The 22817-nt window shown below is 37.0% G+C and overlaps 1 protein-coding gene across 13 annotated transcripts in view; it reads right to left on the reverse strand.

Moving 5' to 3' along the window:
• Nucleotides 1-644: 644 nt before the first annotated feature.
• CCDC170 (coiled-coil domain containing 170) overlaps nt 645-22817 on the reverse strand; it is a 35598-nt gene continuing 13425 nt past the window's right edge. For 10 of the 13 annotated variants that reach the window (XM_088053762.1, XM_088053758.1, XM_088053766.1 and 7 more), the window contains 8 exons: nt 22056-22200; nt 20127-20312; nt 13569-13886; nt 10611-10811; nt 9208-9381; nt 8183-8425; nt 7051-7287; nt 2204-3306 (listed from right to left, as the gene is read on the reverse strand). In XM_088053762.1, coding sequence (XP_087909888.1) covers nt 3109-3306; nt 7051-7287; nt 8183-8425; nt 9208-9381; nt 10611-10811; nt 13569-13886; nt 20127-20312; nt 22056-22200 — 1702 coding nt within the window. In that variant the 3' untranslated portion in view covers nt 2204-3108. Of the gene's footprint in view, nt 1023-2203; nt 3307-7050; nt 7288-8182; nt 8426-9207; nt 9382-10610; nt 10812-13568; nt 13887-20126; nt 20313-22055; nt 22201-22817 lie in introns of those variants that run through there. The other 3 variants (XR_015772302.1, XM_088053764.1, XM_088053763.1) reach the window with 3 other exon arrangements.

Consider the following 22817-nt stretch of genomic DNA (forward strand, 5'->3'; position numbering starts at 1 on the left):
AAGTCAAAGAGTAATTTAATGTGATATCTGCCTTAATGCATCTTAATTCTAATTTAGCAAAGTACATTGAATATTTTTGCACTTAATTTCTTTGAGGAATCCTGGTTCTACTACATTAATATTCTGATGCTTGGTTCTGCTGTGTTGCAAATAGTCTATTATCAATAATACAATGCATAGGCAAAAAATTCAGTTCCACGTACTTCAATAAACTCTTAACACTAACACTCATTTTTCTATCTCCTTTGTGATTTTATTACTACAGTGTTTATAACATGTATGTAATTTCACTTTAATATCTACAATTGCAACATTTTAATTTGTTGAGTTTTGCCTTACCACTTAGCAAAGTTATTTTCAGTGGAGCTGGTTCAGCTGTTATTTGGAGAGAAAAAAAAGGAGTTCTGTAGCTGTACTGTTCTGTGAGTTAACACATTGCACTTCTTTAGATTATTTACATTATTTTAGTATGTATTCTGATCAAGGATCACTTACCACAATAAAAGAGTAATTATGAACAGACAGCAAACTCTTAATTGCACACCTTTTATTAATATAGACAAACCTAGTGAAAATAACACAGGGGAAGAAGGCATGTGCCTGCTGACACAACCCGGATATACACTTGCAACGCCTGTCTTGTGTTGAACACATCTTGGTTTAAAAAAGAAAACATTTGAAACAAATGTTGAAAGCATTCATAAGCCTCTTCTATTTTTTCTCCCAGAAGAAAGATTTATTTCAATGCTGTATGAAACAAGCCTTAAAAAAAATTGAGAGTCAGTTTTTTCAAGGCTTACTTAAATTATATAAGCTTACTTAAATTATATAAAAATCACCAGAACTTTGTTCAAAACAAATTGCTTCTTATTTATTTATTTGCTTTGGCTAAATGGAAAAATATGGCAGTACTCTTCCAAAAGTAAAGCAAATACAGGGAATATTAGTTGTCAGGTCGTAATCCTTTGTGAACACGGTGATTATTAGTACTTCAGAAAATGTACTACAGCAGATCTACTGTGCTAAAAAGAGAAAAAAAAAAGGCATTAGAAAACCTTTATTCTTTCTTCTGGCTTAATATGCAAGCCACTAATCAAGCATTGCTGTGAACTTCATGTGAAAATCTGCCTCCTTTTAAATAATTTAGAGAACCATTCTGGTGGTGGCTTCTGTGGGTCTGGAACTTCACTGCTGGTGCCAGGGTTGGTCACAGGGTGGCAGGGGACAGGACTAATGAGCCTGACAGGAGACTTCAAGTCTCCTGGCAGACATCAGGAAATCATTTCACAATGCAAACTTACTTTGTAATTGCCACTCTCAGAGACTACTTTTTAATGTTATGAATGTATTGTCTGGGTTGAGTGGACCTAAATTTGTAATGCAATTTACTTAACTTTCAAAATGTGGTAAATCATGTTTCATATTATATTTATAAAATGTGGATGAAGAAGATGGGTTTTGTTCTTTAGTAATAAATCAAAGAGAAGTGTCTATAAAACAAACAAAATACAAAGTGAAACTACTTGTATTATCTCACAAAGAATTAGAAAATTATTGCATCCTTTTTCACCCTCTAAATCCCCAAGCAACTTATCATGCCTAAAAATTACATTTTATCCAGCCTGGAACACTTCTAAGGATGGAGCATCCACAACTTCTCTGTGCAACCTGTGCCTCACTACCCACACAAGAAATAATTTTTTTTCTATAGATATCTAATCTCAACCAGCTCTCTTTCAGTTTGAAATCATCCCCCCCAAAACAATGTTACATTATAAAACAAAAAATTAAGCTGATTTTAATCCAGTTAGCCAGAGGAGAGTAAGAATTTATGCAAGAAATATTTCTGTCTTCTCAAGTGACTGATTTTACAGTCATTTGTAAAATGCTTGAGAATAAAAAAGCTTGATTGTTTATTTTTTATTTTACAGCAAGTCACTGAGAAACAATTCTTCAGAAGCAAATTAAATAAAAACATGTTTTGAGTCCTCAGCCAGATATCGAAATTACCACTCTTACTCAAAAAAGTGTAATTCTTCTTAAAATAGTGTGTTCAGTTTTACTGGGGGGGTCATCGTTTGCTGAGATACTGTGGAAAGCCCATAAATGGTCAGACACAATTATGTAAATTGTCTTTACTGTTCTACACAACCATACAAAACTTATAATGGGAAAACTAAAACCACATAATGAAGTTTGAATGTGCTATTAAAACAGATTTATTGTCCACATTTCTTTTTAAAAATACATGAAGTTTAACAACACTCAGAAAGCAGTTTTTATGACTAAGAGGTAGTTTTGTACACCTCATCATCATCAGTTCTCTGAAAATAAACACTTAAGTAGTTCAACTATTTTCTGTAGTGAACAAGAATTCTAAAATAATTTTTCATTAACTCAGAAGAATTGCCACTGTGGATTAATTACCCAAGGAATACAGCAGCTGGAAGCAAAATTTTCAAGACATCATGACCAAGGCCAACACTCAGTTTTACCAAATATATCTATATGAGGCACGTGATGGGACCCTGTGAGAAAGCCTTTGCTGCAAAAATGTAATTTTTTGTTTTGCCATACGAGCAGACAAAAGAAACCAACAGAAGAAAAAAAAAAACCCTCTTGTTCCAAAATTGAGATAATCCTCTAACTTGCAGACAATTATCTAAAGCCCTTAAGTGTAAAAATGCCGAGATGTTCCCAGGTGGCAAGAAGAACATCAGCAGGACAACCCCTACTTGATTTCAGCCTTGTCAACTAGAGGTAAAACACAAGGAATGCCACTGAAGCAGACATCCAGTAACTTCTCAAAACTGTGAACTGACCTTGGTGACCCATGACTTCAATGCCTCTGCACTGAAACTCGAGGGCTTCATTGATGTGTTTCCCATCATTTTCATAATTGAAGTATTAAGCTGCCCAGGGATTTTCTGTTTGCCATCTCCAGGCTGCTGGATTTACTCTACCCATTCCTATCAGTCTCTCTGTTGAAGTTCTAAAAATCAGCCCTAGTTGGTGTCTCTAGGGTAGGAAACAGAAACAGAGATGTTTTCTGTGGAGGTCCAGCAGGCAAGGAAGCAAACAGAAAATTTCACTTTGTTCCATCTCCATTCAGTGAAGAAGCTGGACATTCCTTTGCTGCTCCTCTGGGGTCCTTGCCATGTCTTTGAGGCAGACACAGGGGAAGAAATGGTGCTGATGGGAGTGAATCAGCCCGTCAAGGCGTGTAATGATTTCATAGTCAGGAAGAGCCAGGCTGGCAGTGTCGAGGCCCAGCATCCGCGAGACCACCTCTCGGAAATCTGCCAGCTGCGGGAGCAAACACAAGGGAATAAATTAAATAGGAAGCAAAGAAGATGTCAGGGAAAGCATGTACATATAGGCACACATACAAACACAAGCACTTGTATTTATCAGTGCTAAATATAGGCATATCAGCTGTTGCTCAGTACAGAGAGCAGAAGAGGACACAAACAGCCCTTTGGGACATACATCAAATCACAAAACACAAACAGCTGAGATGTCAAGGATCGCAAACACAAAACACAGTTTTCAACTGTTTCTTTAGTATCTCTCACAGGCATATCTTCTCTGCTGACTCAACCCAAAAACTGAGGAAAATACACTTTTACTTGACCCAGATACAAACTGGAAACTCTGGTGGGCACTTCCCAGAGCAGAGCTTGTTCCTTCTCCTTGATCACTATCTACCACGCTCCCCTCCAGCCTTCACTTTCTTGAGAAAAAAGAAAGGAGGAAGTTAGAAGAAAGGTGGAAGTTCTTGGCACATCCTGCGGTCTGACTTTGATTTGAATCAGGATACAGCCCAAATTCAAGACGCAGCTTAAGAAATTGCTTGTTTTTCTTCTGTGCATAGCTGCTGAAAATGTCATAGGAATAGTATTTGGTAAAGCAATTAGTTAAAGACATCAGCTTTCTCTCTGCTGCTCCAAATGGACAGATATCCACAAGTAGTTGTCATCACTGCTGATTTACTCTTCTTAACTCAGAATATGTATCATTATCAGTCAAAGTTCAAAGCTTCTTGAAGAGGCAATAACATACACAGCCAAAATGACAAATGCCTTAATACCCCTTTATCATCAACACATAAAAAGAGGAAAACTTTACTATCTGAGGAAGTATTATTTTCTTGCTCTCTATTTGAATGCTGAGATCCCCATTCCCAAGCATGAAAGAGACTCAAAATGCCACAAAAATCATCAAAACCACCAAGAAACTGGATTCATGTTCTGATGTGGCAGCATCCTCACTCCACCGATACTGCCAAGGGCTAAGGATAAGGAGGAGACAGACAGTCCTGACATGTCTCCAACCAACCCCAAGAACACTGCACAGAATTCTAAAGCAGCTAAGTCTGTGAGTAAAGGGGTTTGCAGCTTTCCTGAAAACAAGGTCTCAGTTGCCAAGACTTTGCAAAAGGCAGTTTGTTTCAAACCCTGAGGAGCTGCCATCAGCTCAGAAACACAAATATATGGAAACCAATAAAGAACAGAGCTGAGGTCTGGAGTCCTCAGCACAAGACAGACATGCACCTGTTAGAACAGTCCCAAGGAGAGCTACAGAGATGATAAGAGGGTTAAAGAACTTCTGTGAAGTCAGGCTGAGAGAGCTAGGGTTGTTCATCCTGGAGAAGAGCAGCTTCCAGGGAAACCTTATAACAGTCTCACAGTACTTAAAGGGGGCTTTCCAAAAATAAAACAGGAAGAACAACACTTCACACAGGCATATAGTGATAGGAAAAGGGAGAAGGGTTTTTAATTAGAAGAGGAGAGATTTAGATTAGATATTAGGAAGAAATTTTTTACTGGGAGGGTGGTGAGACACTGGAACAGGTTTGCCCAGGGAACTTGTGCTGTCCCATTCCTGGAAGTGTTCAAGGCCAGGCTGAATGGAGATTTGAACAATCTGGTCTAGTGGAAGGTGTCCCTACCCACAGCAGGCGTGCTGGAACTAGATTATCTTTAACGTCACTTCCAACCCAACCCATTCCATGATTCTGGGATTTGAGAATTCAGTCCCAGCTATCTGTATTACCAAGGCAGTGTGATGTCTTGGATCAAACATTGGAACAAACATCTTGTTACACCAAAACCCCAAAGTTCCCATGCATTATCTTCTACACTAGTTCAGGAGGTCACAGATGCAGGGCTCTGGAAGGGTGCTAGACAAGCCCTATTTAGCAGAAGCTGAAGAGTTTTTCTTTTAAAATCTGGATCACAAACAGGATAAGGAGGCAGCAAAGCTAGAATTTGTTTCCATACAGACTTTACATTGAAAGCTCAAGGCAGCCCTCTGCAAAGATACAGGCTTTGGATGAAGTAGAGAAATAATGAAGGATAAACATCATTAAAGACTCAAACACGAAAGTATGCTGCAAACAACAACACTCCTGCTAAATTTTCTTTGTACCTTCCATTCAGTGAGTAAAATTATCAGAAATAAAATCCAACAAATTAATGCAACTTAGAGCATTAACCCAAGATATTGGGGTTTGAGGATGTAAAAAGCAGACACTATATTTTATTTTCACTCTGTAACGACAGGAAATTAGAAGGCGTCTTATTCCAACAGAAACAAAACAAAAATAAAAGTCCAAAGAATATTGAAACAATATCTAAGTGGTTTGAAACCCCTTGCATTCAGATAGTAAAAAGTCAACGTTTGTGTGCTTCTAGCAAAAACTCAATGTATGACTCCATGGAATAAGTTCCTGCATATAATTAATATCTTCTTCTCTGTGTCAGATGCTTTGTTTCCTCATGAGATGTATGAAGAAATTAAATCTTCCTGCCAAATTTCTAACCTTCATTATAAAACAAAACAGTGCTAAAGGTTTCCAGGAAAAAAAGATTCCCAGGTTGTTTGACTTCTCTGCATGTAAACAAAATATTTTTCTAGACTAATTTCTGAAATAGCATTCTTAAATTTAATCCAGAGTCATTGTTAAGGCAAACATATACCATAAAATTTTTAGCTGGGAACTCTAATATAAAGTTCTAGGCAGCTGAAATAAATTTAAAATTACAATTTTTTTACTTTAAAGAAACATCTCATTTGCTTTCAACAATTATGCCATCTATAACATTGCTAAAAAACACATCATGCAGGGCAATAACATACATACTTCACAAATTTTTTTTCAATTAGGATGGAACACATTTACTAACGTGTTTCCCACAAACTACTTATACCCTCCTTGTGAGTTACCACAAAAATTTTTCTGATCTAAACTTAAACAAAGTTTTATGTCACAAATTGATCCAAAATAATTCCATTCAATATTAAATTGGGGGGTGGGGGGGTTGGGGGGCTGTTCCTTGTATGCTCCAACATTCTTTGAATTTATGGCCTATACAGAGTAACACTGGCTCATTAAATCATTTAGGTTGACAAAACCCTTTAAGATTATCAAATCCAACTCCTAACCTGCATTGCAAAGTCCATCACTAAACCATGCCTAGGTGTCTTTTAAATACCTTTAATACTGGTGTCTCAACTACTCCCCTGGGCAACTTTGAATTCCTGACTACCCTTTCAGAGAACAAATTTTGCCTAATATCCAATCTAAACCCCCAGAGCACAACTTGAGGCTGCTTTCTTCCATCCTGTCATTTGTCTTATTGAATCTCTTACAACTGGCAAAGAGAAAGTGCAAGAGATGGATGTGTGAGAAACAAAAGTAAAAAGGTGAGAAGTAGGTAAGTTTTATACCTAAGATATTTGAAAAAAGCCATACCTTAAGAGAGATGCTAGGATTTTATAGCATTTTAATACTTCTCTAAAAGCTGAGGTAATATTTTGTGATGAGCAAAGAAAATAATGCCTATATTTATTATTCTCTTGCAAAACTTAATTTGCAGAATAGCTTTGCAATCACAACTGTCACTGTGGCTCACAAGTGTGAGCTAAAATTTCCTTGTTTGATAATATTTGGAGCAATTTTAAGCACAGCTGGATAGCTGTTCCACCTAAACCATTTTCAGGCACTCTAAGGGACACCTAGCACTTGTCAAATCCCTAGACACCTACCTGTCTCTCTCTTTTTGCTAGTTCTGCAAGGGTTGTTTTAAGCACCTTCACCTCACTGGTAACTGCTTCTAACATATTTTTGTTTTTTTCTTTATCTTCAGTAGCTTTATGCTCCTTTAAAAGAAGTTCTGATTTGGCAGACCTGAGTTGTTTCTCAGCTTTTTCTTTCATTCTTTCCAATTTGCCTTGAGACTTACTGAGTTCCTCTATTGTTTTGTTCTGCTCCAGAGTTTTGATCTGCAATAGGGTAAGAAAGTGTTAAATTTGTCATTCTTTTTCATCTAACTTGAGCAAGTAATAAAAATATCAGGAGCGATCGAAAATAAGCACTTTAGTGTGGTTTCTTTTGGGTTCTTCATTGAGTCATCACATGTACATGATGAACTGAACTGAAAAGTAACTAAAGGAGACTGGCCTATTTCAACACAATGAACAAAAAGATTTTTCCTTCAAAGACAAAGTTACTTTTCCTAATTCTCTACAGGTTTTGTGAAAAGAGGTATTTGGACATAAAAGAAAATCCACAGCAAGGGTTTGCTCTCTTCCAGCCCCTGGAAAAATAGTAGAAAAAGAGTTGCCAAATGTTTTGCTGGTAAAAACGGTTCAGTGGAAACACATGGAAAGTTGTCTATTTCACTCCATCAGCTACAAGACACAAAGTCACATAAAATCAATCTCCCCTTCTCTTAGTGGTGGCAAGCTATCAATGGCTGCAAACTACTTGTATTCACCTAAGCAAAAGCAGGTAATGTATTACTACTGCAATGTAATGAAACATAGAAACAATTAAAATTTAGAATCTTGCCTGTCATATTCCCTCCACACCTCTCAGAATAGACCTTCTGTGAGTAATGCACGGGAAAATACATGACAGCCATACCAACAGGAAAGAAAGGAATGCATATATTGTATTTTTCTTATAATAGCCTGAAAATTTACATTGTGCTGTGCAGATGCTACTTAGCATATCAGGACAAATTGTAATATATCCAAAACATTGTAATATTGTATTTGCTTTTGCCATCTAGATTTGAGCAGTTCTCCAAGAACACATTTATTTTAAATGAAGTCCACCTGTATCCAACTGGAATAGAAAAATGGATAGAAGTACAAATGTAATCTTCTAACTCACCTTAAGCTCACTGGTTTCAGACAGCTTGGCCTTGAGATCCGTATTTGTTTCCCTTGCCAGATCAAGCTGCTGCTGTAGCCTCTCTATCATCTTATGCAACTTTCTGACAGTGAGATTGGCCTCATCCCTTTCCACAGCTAAGGCAGTCCTTACTTGCTTCTCTTCTTCCAGCTGGGTTATTTTCTGCCGCAGAAGGTTCATGTGCAGCTCTCTGCTTTCAAGTTTTTCTTTCTGAGCCTTCAACTTGATTTCCAAACACAAGGACATTTGAAAAAGTAAATGTGAAAGACTGTGGTATTACATAACCACAAATTTAATCCTTGTGTTGCTTCTATAACCTGAACTCCTTTTCCTCTCTTGAAAACTTTGTGAAGAAGTATCAACATATATACCCTAACTTGATACTCCTTGTATTACCAATTGATTGTGCTTCTCTATTGTTTTAAACCTTAAACAGACCCAATTCCCAGCTCTATACCAGTCTGACAAGCCTAAACCCAAAAGATTTCCCTATGTCATAACAGGATGACAGAGAGTTGTTTGACCAAATTTGAACATACTTGTTCCCGTAGGAACAACTGAAGGAAGGAACGGTTCCTTTTGGAAACATTTCAATTCTTGGTGAAGTACAACCAACACCCTACTAGTTTCTAGAAAAGTTTGTGTAATATGCCTCCCTCCTTGGCAGATCCCTTTAGATTTAAGACATTAAATTCATTCATGGAAGTTGCTTACAGAACTATAAATGTGTATTAAAAAGTAGACAAATATTTAGATACAAACATCCATAACTTTATAGTTTTTTTCTTAAGAAGTTGTGAAAAGCAGTATCATGTTCAACCAACTGGCTGGGTTTAGCTATTTCAATATGCAGTATTTTTGTGCAGTTTGCAAACACTATCTTCTTTTTACGTCATGGACATCTTTGAAATTCCTTACACATATACAGTCTGCTGCCTCTAGCAAGCCACTACAGAAAACACAGCCATACATTAACCTTTGAATGGTACATGTTTTTTGCATACCTTCCTTCGGAGGCTGTATGCCACAGTCTTGTTCTCAACCACCGCGTCACCTTCCAGTTTCACCAACTGCTCTACCCGGGCCAGAATCACATCCATAGTCATATCAAATCCAACCTCTGCTGATAGACTATCCAGCTTCATCTTCTCATTAAGTTGCTCCAGAAATTTAAGATACTAAGATTTGGAAAAGTGGGCAGAAGAATAATAAAGTTTCATTAAAAGCCATGAAGTACAATTTAAAAGCAATCCCCACTAAAATGACAGCCAACAATTTGCAGCCAGGTACGCTACAAGAAATAATATACTGGGCACACTCCTGACACAACTGCAAATTCTCCAAATGTTGTTTTTTTATTCAACACTTAGTTTGTCCATAACCCCCTAGATCTATGACATATGATGTAGTCTGAGGAGATGCAGGAATGTTAACATGGCCAGCCTTCAGCCCTTCTTAGGAACAGCAAGGTTTAGAGATAAGTTACTGGTTTACACATTGCTTTATTTTATTTGCATCTCCGTATGGTTTACTGATGTGAACACATACAGATATAAAATACAATTCAATCCAATTTTTCCGTCTTTCATTCTGCCCTACCAGCTCTTCAAAAATTGATTTGTCTCTTGCTCTCAGTTAGCTTCTCTTGCAAAATCCAAAACCCTCCTTCTCACTAAGAACTGTTTCCATTTGCTTCCTCTTAGTTCTGGTGCAAACCATTATCTCTGCAAAGAACCAACAAAATAAATAAAAATAAAAAAGCCAACAACAAACCAGTTTCACCATTTGTTCATTAGCAAGAATACCTCTTTGTTTCATGATACTTCTGATAGAAAAAAATTAAAAACAGCAGCAGCAGAAGAAAGCGCTGCAGTTATTCATTGACAGAAAAAAAAATCGTTAAAAAGATCTCTTAATTGCAGCAAAATCTAGAGAATAATTTAAGAATCTAGGGCCACATGTTACTAACAGAGGAAGCAGAATGGAAAAAACAGCTCTTTTTTCTGGTTTTCTCCCGGTGTGATGGATGCTTCATTCAAAAAGATTATTTTATCATAGTCTAAGGCAAAACAAATAGCACAAAATTGTTGATTTCTCTAAGCATTAATCCTGGCCTAGCAACATGCTACAACTTTGCTTTTCGTAGCTGTAGTGTTTGGCTTTCCAGGTACTATGTCATTTTTCAAACTCTTTGGTATGTGAATGGATTACAGGTTAACAGTGTCTTCATTCATACAATCAGACAAAAAAACCTAGTAGCCACGATTATCTAATAATATAAAGGAATCAAAGACTACAAGATCTTGAAAGATTGCAGACCAGTGCTCCAGGAGACCAAAGCAATACAATGAGCTGTGTCTCTGCTTTTAGTGACTTCTATTCAAAAGTAAATAATGTGTGCAACTACTTTTTGTTTCTCAAGCTTCAAACCATCTTGCATCAGGTCTCCAGTTAATAATTCTTCTTCCAAGTGCTTCACTTGATTGTGGAAATTCTCAGAACATTTTTCAGCTTTCCTGGTCCTCTCCAGGGCTTCCTGGTACAATCTGGTCTGATTCTCCAAGGCTTTAGTCAATTTAACTAATTGTGTTTCAAGCTGAGATACCATCTAGGGAGCAAGCAAACCAACAAAGCATACGGGGTTAAGTGGGAAATGCTGGAAAGATATGAAAGATATATCAACAAATTGTTAAAAACAGGACAAAATAGCTATCTTTAAAATATATGCATTTAAGAAGTCAAAAAGAAAAGTCTTTAACCACCAGCAAAAAAACTGTAGAAATGGAGACACCCAAAAGTGAACAGCAGGTATTATAAATAAGATGAGTCAAGCAACTAAAAGGTATTGCTATATATTAAAAAATCAAGGCAAAATAATTCAGACACAAAATTTCCAAAGATGTGGCCACAGCAGCAATACCTGGCAGTCAACTATCATTCCTTAAAATAAGCCAAGGAAATTACTATTCTTTTGTGGAGTTGATTAGAAAAAGCATAGAAGTTATTTACAAAATACATGCAGCATGTAGGAGAGAATGTAGACATGGATAATTAAGTCTCAGAGGAGTGTTCCAAATTGGTAACTGTTAAGCAGTGTTTAAAAGACTGTGCTTAAAATAACAGCAATAATAATAGCAATAACAATAACAATAATAATAATAATAATAATAATAATAATAATAATAATAATTTCTGTAATCTAGCCAGAGCCCAAGGATAAAAGGATAAAACCTCAAAACATGCAACTAGAACATTTCTAATTCTTCACTGTTAACTTTCCAACACCTGCATATAGTGTAATGGCATTTAAGTTGTAAACTATTTATAAATTAAATGCTTGAAAGTATCGGGTTAAACTACTGCCAAATACTGAAAGGCAGTTCTATACACCAAGTTGCTTGTTTCCCTCTGTCTCTTTCTTACTGTCATGTAATTATTTGGTTACATAATTAATTATATTGCATTTGTAACTCAGTGTTCAGACACTCATCTCCAAGCAGTCTCTTCATTTTAAACATCTTGTTGGTTCCTGTTAATAAAATGAACAGAAGTACACGGAACTCTCATTAATTTTAATGGCACTGAAAGGTTTCCAACTCAAACTGCAGTTAAATCCAGTTTTCCCCCAACTTCCCTAAAAAACACTGCTGCTCATACAGTAGCCAACACTAAACAATAATAAATCTGCAAGAACCCACAAACATATTTTATGCTTTTTTTACATCTCACATCACCCATCAGGAACAGGAGTTTCAGTAACTTGTTCCCCCAGATATGTGTTGCTGCCAGAGAACCTACAGCCCCTTTATGAGGTTGCAGAGTGGCTGCAAGGGGATTTTAGAGGCTTCAAAGACCCATAAACACGAGAAAGTGAAGGCCTATACCACAGAAGCAGAGCAGAAGCTGTCATTTTAACAGCCTGGGGCATCCTGGTGTAACTTTCATCCTTGGCTTAGGGACTACCCACAAGACAGGTATTTCCTAAAACAAGGTTCCACCTGTTACCCACCCATGCCTGATCCATCGTCTTAACAAAGGCTGCATTTTTGGTCCTGCAGTTCTGACCTCCACAACTTCTCATTCCTATGACTCATGCACCTTGATCAGCCAGCCTACAAAATAAAAACCCCCTTTCTACTTTTTGCTTTAGTGTGGCTATTAGATAATTTCAAACTACAACCATTTTACATATGACACAAAGTAGGGTCAGAGCATGGATCTGCTGGATGGAAGGAAGGCTCTGCAGAGGGACCTGGGCAGGCTGCATCAATAGGCTGACACCAGTGTTTGAAGTTCAACAAGGCAAAGTGGTCCTGCCCTCGGGTCACAACATTGCTACAGGCTGGGCAGAGTGGCTGGGAAACTATGTGGTGGAAAAGGATGTGGGGATGCTGGTCAATAGCTGGCTCAAACTGAGCCAGAAATGTGCCCAGGTGGGCAAGAAGGCCAATGGCATGGGTTTGTTCTTTTGTTTTTTTTTAAATACTTCATCAAAATGCACAGGATATTTTCCAGCCTTGGACAGAATACAAAACTATTTGTTGTCATTAAAAACTATCACATCAGCAGGAGATGTTAGAATTTTAAAATCTGGCAAGAATATCACAGCTGGTTTTCAGTGACTCACTGAAAGCAGCTTTTGATTTAGTGTGTGACTTTTAACAACATAAATAGTCCTCACTGACAAAATTAATAAATTGTAAGCGAGACACTTCAGTGCAGCGTTGGGATACTGACATTGGTCAGGTTGCATTCTGATTCACCTTCCTCCTGAACTGTCCCTTCTCTACCTATACATTCAAATACACCTTTGCAAACACTACCAGACCAAATACCTCAAGCCAGAGCCTTCCTTTTACCTTCTTCGGATGCTGAATGTTTAGCTGTAAGTGTAAAAACACATCTTTATCTTTAGGTGCAGGTTTGAGGATTGAAGTGAAAGAAGTTGCCTGTGGCAACTCATCAATTATATCTGCTGTGAGAAAGAAGTCAGTTTTTGAAGTCACCATTGTAGCAGTAAATCCATACTTGTTCACAGGTTTCACTAAATCATAGCAACCAAACAGCCACCTTTGATGTCTGCTGGCACAGAAACCAAATTTTAATGTTGTAACTGAAAGACCACTCCGAGTCTTTTCTTCCTAACAGCATCTATTATTAATTTCATTTCTGAACTCTTTCTGTTTAGTAAAACATAGATGCTTTTCCACTATTACCTTAAATCAATAGACAACAAAATTAAAGGTTTCTGTAATTTCAAAACCTAAGCAGAAAAGAATTAACACTCTACCAGATGAATAAAATGAAACAGAACCCAAGGAGAATAAATGCACACATTGGACAAGTGCAGTAGTTGCTGACTTACTATTTCTTTTTTCTCCTCTTTGCAATTTATTTCTTGGATCCTCTCCAAAATGGTCTTCTCAGAAGGTTTAACTATTTCAGATCCACAGCTGAGCAGGGTAGCAATTTCTTCTTTAAAAGCTTCTAAAGAGTCCTGAGCAGTCCTGGCCTCTTCTCTGCTACTCTTCAAGCTTGCATCTAACTCCCTGGAAGATTTCTTCAGATTGTGCAGTTCCTGCTTTGAGGTGTCCAAAGCTTTCTGGTTAACTGTCAGTTTCTCTTGGAGGTTTCTGATCTCCAGCTCTAAACTCTGTCTCTTTATTATAGCACTGTCAAGATCCTAAAGTGCATGAAGAATTAAACAAGATTTTTAAAATTAGTTATAAACCCTCTCCACCACACACAAATTAAGGAATAACTCATGAGGAGGTACTGCAGACAGAAATTGATGAAAACCTGAAGTCTGCTGTAATCACATTCAAGACTAAACTCTTATATTTGTTTGCAAAAAAGAATACATAAATAAAATTTTGAGGTGAATGAAACCAAATTTTTTATTATAGAACTACTGCAATCTTACTTTTCCCTCCAGATAGTATGACCTGAAAACAAGCAGTGAAAAAGAGGTATCACACATAAAGCCAAAGTACTACAACTGAGAGGGGAAAGGACATGATAGGGTAAGATAGAATAGATTATTTCAGTTGGAAGGGACATGCAGTGATGATCAACTCCAACTGCCTGACAATTCAGAGCTGACCAAAACAATAGACACAATCTCCCTGAATACAGTGATCTCTGAGATCAGTTTATCTGACTGCAACAAAAGATCCCGAGATTATTATTCACAGAAATGAGAAGTGAGGGACAAGACAATCCCTTGGTTGGGAAGGAATAAAATATAGCCATACATATGTATCTATATCAGTTGTACAGAAATACTAACCTAACAGGTCAGAGCAGACAGAAAGAATTGTGCATCCTGACCCATGACACCAAAACAAATAATGACAGAAAAAATAAAGAAAAATAACCATCTAAACATAAAGAAATAAAGTATTGTGTGTCTCTCCCCACAATACCAATATTAAGAGTGCTTACACATACATATACAAGAAAAATATTTGCACCAAGACCAACTAAAAGTACAGCAAAGACTAAGTCTTCAGTTCTCAGGGCATTTTCTGATTGGTAAGAACAAATGGGAAAGTGTATTATTTCACACATGACACAAAAAGAAAGAGTAATATTTTGCCCATGACACAAAATTGCTAGAGTATGGAATATTTACAGAGAGGGACTGGATTCTTCGGGAGGTCTCAGTGGTAAGTAGAGGGTCAGTAAGTGGACTGATATGAGTTAAGATTATGCACACTGGAGTTAAACAACTGTTCCTGAAGCAGTTATTAATATGGTGATTACTCAAGGGTCTCTCAGGGTCTATGTATGCTTGCTGTGGAGTGCAGCATGTCATTTGTATTAATGGAATACCTGCCAATCAAGCAGTTAAATCTGGGAGCATTTCTGTAGATCAGCAGGGAGGGTGGCCAAAAAAAAGGAGTTTGCAGGGCACCTTTAGAAAATAAAATATAAAAATATTATACTAAAAATACTAAAATTTTTAATAGCGGTGAAAAGGCAAACATACAAAAACATAAATAACAACATTTAGGAAATAATTTGTTTTTATACCTTTCTGAAGTATTTTTAGAATTGTTTTACAAACAAATGTTGGCCTGATTCCTTTCCAATTTCTCTTTTTAATTCTAGACAAGTTCTATTAATAGAAAATTCCCACCTCAGTAGTGCTCAGAACTACATTATGGTAATTACAGCAAAGAACAGAGTCATTTATTTCAATTACAATTTTCAGCAGTGCGTATTTTTCCTTTCAGAAAGGCAGTGCTAAAATGGTTTGCCAATACCAGGGAGCTCACCTAATCACCATCTTGCTAAATTGTGAACATCTGAAAACATAGTTTATTCAAAAGATCAAGGTATAAAATAAGGAAGTGAAAGCCACCAAACAACGGCTGGGAAACTGCCTGGCAGAAAAGGACCTGGGAGTGCTGGCTGACAGTGGCTGAACATGAGACACGTGTCCAGGTGGCCAAGAAGGCCAATGGCATCCTGGCCTGGACCACCAAGAGTGTGGCCAGCAGGAGCAGGGCAGGGATTGTCCCCTGCATTCACACTGGTGAGTGACATCTGGAGTGCTGTGTTCAATTCTGGGCCCCTCAGTTCAGGAAGAACATTGAGGTGCTCTGGCGTCCAGGGAAGGGTAGCAGAGCTGGTGAAGGGTCTGGAGCAGAAGTCTGATGAGCAGCATCTGAGGGAGCTGGGGGTGTTTAATCTGGAGAAGAGGAGGCTCAAAGGAGACCTTATCACTCTCTACAGCTGCCTGAAAGGAGGTTGGAGTCAGATGGGGGTCTGTTTCTTCTCCCAGTTCAGAAACACAGGAAATGGCCTCAGATTGTGGCAGAAGAAATTTGTTATTAGGAAAAAATTCATCAGAAGGGCTATGAAGCACTGGAACAGGCTGCCCAGGGAAGTGGTGGAGCCACCACCCCTGGAGGTACTGAAAGACTTGCATATGGGTACTTAGGAACAGGTTGAGTGGTGGGTTTGGCAGTCCTGGGTTAACAGTTGGACTCCATGAACTTGCAGGTCTTTCCCAACCTAAGTAATTCCATGGTTCTACTGACACTCCTATCAGCAGCATGGTCTCAATGGACCGAGGACAACTACACATATACAAAAAAGAGCCCACATTACATGAATAAGATGGGATTAAAGACAATACAGGTATTTTCCAGATGAATTCTTACACCAGCTGCACCTCCAGTTACTACTGTTATACCATAAGGATTGTAAAACTAGTTTGCTCTTATCTCCCATCTTCTCAAATGATTCAATCTGGAAATATCTCTGATGCCTGCTGAAACCTGTCTCTAATATGTATTTTCTTAATGACATCTTATAAACAAAAACAAAACAAAAAATCCAGGTTCTGAGAAACTCATTCCTGGATTTATCTGTTGGGACAAGAAAAACCTAAAATCATGTGGCTGTCTCTCCTACAATCTAAGTATTTGGATATATTCAAAAATGTAGCCATATTTCTCAAGTTCAATCAAGTTCCTTAAATGTTTTCATATTTTAATTAACCCTTTTCATACAATTGATTTATTTTAATAAATTTATATTGATTAGAAACTACTTAGATCCATTTTGTTCATTAACATAACAATATAAACCAATACTGAAGAATATTTTCTTGGTTAATTTTGCATCAGTAGTACATACAGATAAATTTGTACTAATTAAAATTGCTTGCTTACACTTCAAGTATGTTCTTTAAAGATTTTGCATGGTGCACATCTTTGCAAAACAGATGTTTAAAATAATACTTCAGAAGGAAATCACAAATATTTCCAGACTGAATTGTCAGCAAAGATGTGAAACAGAGCAAGACAGTTCACTAGTTCTCGTGGATCATCAGTGGTAATGCTGTATTTAAATTAATCTGGAAGAATATATGCATCCTTTCCTATACCTTAGATAAACACCATACAGGAATTTATTAAATGTTAAAAAGAAACTTGGTTGGAGTAAATAAGACATTACAGACACTCTCAAAGACTGTTACAATTCTCCAATTATGATTATCATAATCAGTAAACACTCTCTGGAAATACAGAAAGAAAGTTCAGGTATTCTGCTTCTCAGTCTAAAAATCTGGGCAGGATTTAGAAGTTGTTTTCATCAAATGTAAATTTGATATCCAGTGCAGCCATAATAATGGCACAATATTTACAAATTTCCAGAAGCAAAATCTTGCAATATTCTATCAGAAATATGAGCAATTCAGAAATAAATAGAAGAGTGTATTCAGAAATAAATAAAAATAATAGATTAGAAAAAAAATCTTCTTGCATTGCTTTTTTTACTTTTATTAGTTTCAAGAATTACTGTTTTTTATTCTTTGCTGCTTAATATTGTCATGCAGTGAGATGAAGAGAACAGATAAAATTACTGTTCACTTAGTTAATGTTCCTCAAATAAAGCCCAGCTAACTGCAACAAATACTCAAGTAGCAAACATGCTAAAGACTATTTTAAATAGTCTTTTAACCTTAAAACATAATTAACTGGCTTTCATTTTATTCAGTAATAATTTTTCGAATTCTGAGGCAGCTACCTCCTCCTGGGACATAAAAAAAGGCACGTGATCAAGAGAAGGAATTCATAGAAGTCCTAAAGAACGGGAGTGGAGAACTACCTGGCAATTAAAATGGGCAATTATTCCAAGGGGGGGCAGGGAACAGTGTGGTGGCCAAATCTTGGTGGAGATGACTGACAGAACAGTGTGATAGTCTCCATACACCTAGGAAGAATTTTAAGAGAAAACTGGTGGAAATGGGCTGCCATCTCAAACTGTAATACTGAAGATGGCCAAAATGTTTGGCCCTGAGAGCTGTAGGCACATGTAGACAAGAGTCACTACTCAGCCTTTGCTGGATAAATTCAGCTACAGGCCATTCCATTAAGTCCAGAAAACAGCCCAGAAACACATAGCCAAGTATGAGTCTTCTGGCACAGAACAGCATGGATCTCTGCTTCTCATCTTGACAGGGGAACATGTCACAACACACGCAACTCCATTCACGTGCTTCAGCTGTGCAGCATGAAGGACATGGTGAAGTCAGACTGACTTATGCCACTGGTACCCCTCCTGTAACCAAGTCAGACACCCATCAAGGGAACAGGGAATCCCACACTTCACATGTGAGGACATAAAGCATTTTTTGTTTTTTGCTTCCTTTTTCAATACTGAACTTCTTCATATGTTTTGTAAACACAAAACCTCATCAACAGATTTGCTCAGTGTCTGCAAATATAAGTGGCTAAACTGAAATTGCACTGGAGGAATATGCAGCCTCTATGCAGACAGGGCTTTTTCTGTAAAATTGCTTAAATAAATTATGTATTTGGCACATGCAAAATAATGATAGGAAAATATTTTTCAGAAAACCAGCTCAGCTTGGTAAATGTTTTGGCAGTTAGAGCAAATTTGAAAAACAAGCCATAAATGGAGCCCTGATCTTGGTTTAAAACATCTCCTGATTCTGGCTCGCTGAGTAAACTACACTCTGTTCTTCCTTACACACCTGTGTTTGAAGTGAAGCATGAAAACAAAATGTTCTCAAAAAGGACCTGTTTAAGATTTTGGTACAGGTTCTCTCTCAGTTCAACTGAGTCTTAGAAAATTGTGCACAGCTTGGTAAGAACTATTTTCAGCAGTAAGTAAAATTTATGACCCTTGTGGTACGTACATTTATCTTCCCCACAAATTCTTTCTATTCCAGAGCACACTGCCAGCTATTTCTCATCTCCTAAGTATTTTGCTTACAACCAAAGCAGAACACTATATCCTTTAAAGTGTATGGTGGGCGTCTCTTCTTCAGGAAAAGAATGTCAGGAGTGGGGAAAACACTGTATTACTTTGGAAAACTCACTTGCACAAGGTTGCCTTTGTGTTAAAAATTCCTACCAACTCAATCACAACTCAGATACATATTTGGCAGTCTAAGTTTCTTCTCTTATCTTCTCACGTTCCAGCCATCAGCTTTAACCATACTGTTTCACCTGCAGGAATCTTCATTCTGGCTTCAGTGAACTGTTTCCTTTCCACAGACTCCATCTTCCATCACTCAAAGTGCAAACCAGTAAGGAAAACTGCTACAGAAATGCACTTTGTTCATCCATCCTTTGAAATATGCAAATTCTTAACAGGAAGTTCTCCTGGAGCAATTCAATCCTTACATCTTTTCCTTCACAAATCATAGTTAGGTGAATTTGGTGAATATTTGACTTAAAACTTAACTTATATTTCTCATCTGACCATCCTTCCTGCTGCACAGATTTTCTCTTAAGACTTCCCAACAGTGAAACAGTGCTTTCCTGCAAGAGCTATCCTACTGCCTACAACTTTTTGGGAATGAGCCAATGGTTAGGAAATACAAATTTATAATGCAGTGAAAAGATAATCTAGGGTGTATGGAAGCCAAGACACTTTACTGTCCAGTCCCTTAAGAGAAAGTATAATGTCCTATCAATTCATTTCAATTTCTCATTAGAATTTTTTAAAAACTGAGTAGAAAAAAACTCAGGAAACTTGCAGTAGCAGATAAATGTTATTTAAGAGTGTTTTTTCACCACTGAACGCTTGTGCCTCAGATATTAACAATATACACATTCATTTATTTACATGACTGTGCAAGCACAAAGGCTAAGAAGAAAGCACTAAGAAGAAAGCAAAAATAGAAATTTGCAAACAGCATTGAAAGACATCACATCTGCCTCAGATCTGTTTCACAAAATGTTATTGTTTAATTTTCATATCTCACTTTCAAGAAGTTGAAAATAAACTTAGGAAAATGTCCTTTTTAGAAAAGACCATAATCAACATAATTTTTCCAGAACCATCATTTCTCATGTAATACCTATTGAAAATTAATCTGAAATTTCAAGAAAACATTTGAAAACCAGACAAGCATACAAGCCTTGCAATTATGTACCTTACTAAGTTTTTCCATGTCTTGGTAGTATCCTGATGCCTTTTTCTGCTCCTTGGCCACTTCTGAAACTAGTCTCATGATAGTTTCTCTGTTAGCTTTAGACTCCATCTCATGGACATTCACAGCTTCTTGAAGAGCAGCAACTTGGTCTTTTAGTGTCACATTTTCATTACATATTTCAGAGACCTTGAGAAATAAATTAAATATTAGCAGCTTCTAAAAAGTTCTTAACAATTAAAAATATTCACCCCCATTATACTTGCTCCTAATCATGCCAATGAAGACTCAGTGTTTGTGGTGACCCCTAAGTCAGATTTATAATTGCATTCTACCATTCCTTTAGAAAAAGAATAGAAAGACAGTTAAAATCATAGAATCATATTCTCACTATAAACCCCCACCTTCGCATAATGTGACTCAGATTCGCTCCCACACAGATCTTATGATGTATTAAACAGGTGGAGAGCTACTGCTGCTGCATATCCATGCTTGACATGCAGCAGGTCAGAAAACAGACCATGCAGCTACTTCATGTGAAAAGCAAACCATTTCAGCCCAGCTTTTTAAGATGTGTGCCTTTCATTTGGAACAAGAAAGCTGCAATTCATGCCCAAAACTTTTTAAGCATGAGAGGTTTGAGTTAGTAACTTATTTCATAAGCACATTCAAGGACAGGTCCAAATACCTGGTGAGCTGGCATTATGAGCAGCCAACACTTTGGAAAAACAGAGTCCTTTCCAGGAGGATTCTAGGGCTGTTTTGGTACGCTATGCTATTTCCAATCAGTGGAATAGATGAATATGGGCACTTCAAAGAGTGAGCAAAAAACGTACCCTTGATTCTTACTGGCAAGACGTTTGTTAAGACTAAAACAGGATCAATTCTGTCTTAAATAAAACCATAATGTGGAAAAGAAGCTAAATAGATGTGCCAAAACCCCAGAAAAACTAGTTGCTAAGATTTCCTAAGGCACAGCTTTCAGCACAAATTAGATTTGCTAGCTAGATTTGCAGCTAGATTTACTACTACATTGTTAAAAGACATGAAGATATGGTTTTAAGCTCTAATTATTAACTTATTAATTGTTAAAGTATGCAAGAGTACATCTTGTGTGACGTTTTTTAGAGCATCTATTAAAATTTCAATGTGCTTGCAATACTATGTAATATTATGAGGGTGTACACCCACTGGATGATATATACCCAGATAATCTTGATTTATTAAGACTGTAATCTTACAATGACAAGAACATAATGAAACAGAATTTCCCCAAATACCTATTGTGCTCCAAAGTGAAGAAAAATAGAGATCAAAGAGTAGACAGAAGATGAGTGAAATGCATAAAATTAGAATAAAATGTCTTTCAGCAGCATTGATAGATCTTAAAGGAATATACAGACAATTTTCTCTTCCTAAATGGAAGCTTAGTTTTTCAAACTTCAGAAGTATTCTGAAGTGAAATAATAAATTTTTATTATTAAATCTCAGAAACACCACAAAGTTATTTACAGCATTTTATTACAGGACACTGTAGGGGTTATTTTAGGGCATGCCATTTCAGATGTTTGTATTTAATGGTATGTCAGCTCAAGATAAAGTTAAGACCCAGTGTTACAGTTTACACATCACCTGTTGACCTCCATGTTAATCTTTTAAGGAAAGCTTTTAACCAAGTATCTGATCAGGGTTGTATGTGGAAACTGCAGGCTGATAAATTATTTATGCAGATAAGAGCAGACTGAGTTCACTGAGGCCTATTAGTGTGCAGCACCTTTGAAAATTAGCCCAGTACAAAAAAAAATCTGTCTTTAAATGATAGCACTGTATTCAAACCATAATTAAATTCAAAGATCTCTATCATTTCCTTCTGTGACAACCAGGTATTTTTCTGTTAAATCACTGTAGAAAAACATTTGCCTACACAATCACCTTTGATGTTAAATGTTCCTGTGGTTTCTCTTTTTCTCTGATGTCTATGTCCAAGAATCCAGAAAGATGTGTAAGGAGTTCTTCATAGTTTTTGCTGATTTTAGAAGCTTGAGTCATGTCTTCCTCACACTCATTCAAATATTTACTAATCAGACAGAAAAAAATGTACACATAGGGATGAATGTTCCCTGAAAAAGAATTCTAGGCAAAATACATTGTCCCAAAACTATTGCTGGCTTCTGCATACCACCGAATGAACTTTAAAAATTACATTTAATTCTCTATACGTTATGTAAAACATATAACTTTTACTACTGCCTTATGTGCAAACATTTCTTCATCTTTGCTTTTGATTAACACTTCAAAAAATCTTCAATGATCCCAATCTCATCCACCAAATTTGAATAAAACACAAGAACCAAGTGACACAAATAAATAGTGCCCTCAAGATACTACAACTGGAAAGTGTCAGCAAAAGCCTAAAAAAAGTAAGTGGAGGGGAGAAAGCCATCAACTCTTAGCAAAAATATGTGAAAAGCACTTCACATCCCCTCTTTAAAGAAGCTGACAGAGATGATTAACAAACTTCAAGTAAAGAGAAGCCTTTCTGGACCAATGGAAGTCTGAGACATCCAGAGTAGCTGTGAAGGGAAGTTTGCCAGCAGAAGCAGAGATGAGAGACACTTCTTTCCTGCACAGTACTCTGAAGCACTACTCATGAAGTGGATGCATTTAAAAAGACAGCATCTAGGGGCTACCACA

The sequence above is a fragment of the Pseudopodoces humilis genome, chromosome 3 (assembly GCF_049639895.1).
Source record: "Pseudopodoces humilis isolate 2021_Gansu_Grassland_sample_001 chromosome 3, ASM4963989v1, whole genome shotgun sequence".
Taxonomy (NCBI): Eukaryota; Metazoa; Chordata; class Aves; order Passeriformes; family Paridae; genus Pseudopodoces; species Pseudopodoces humilis.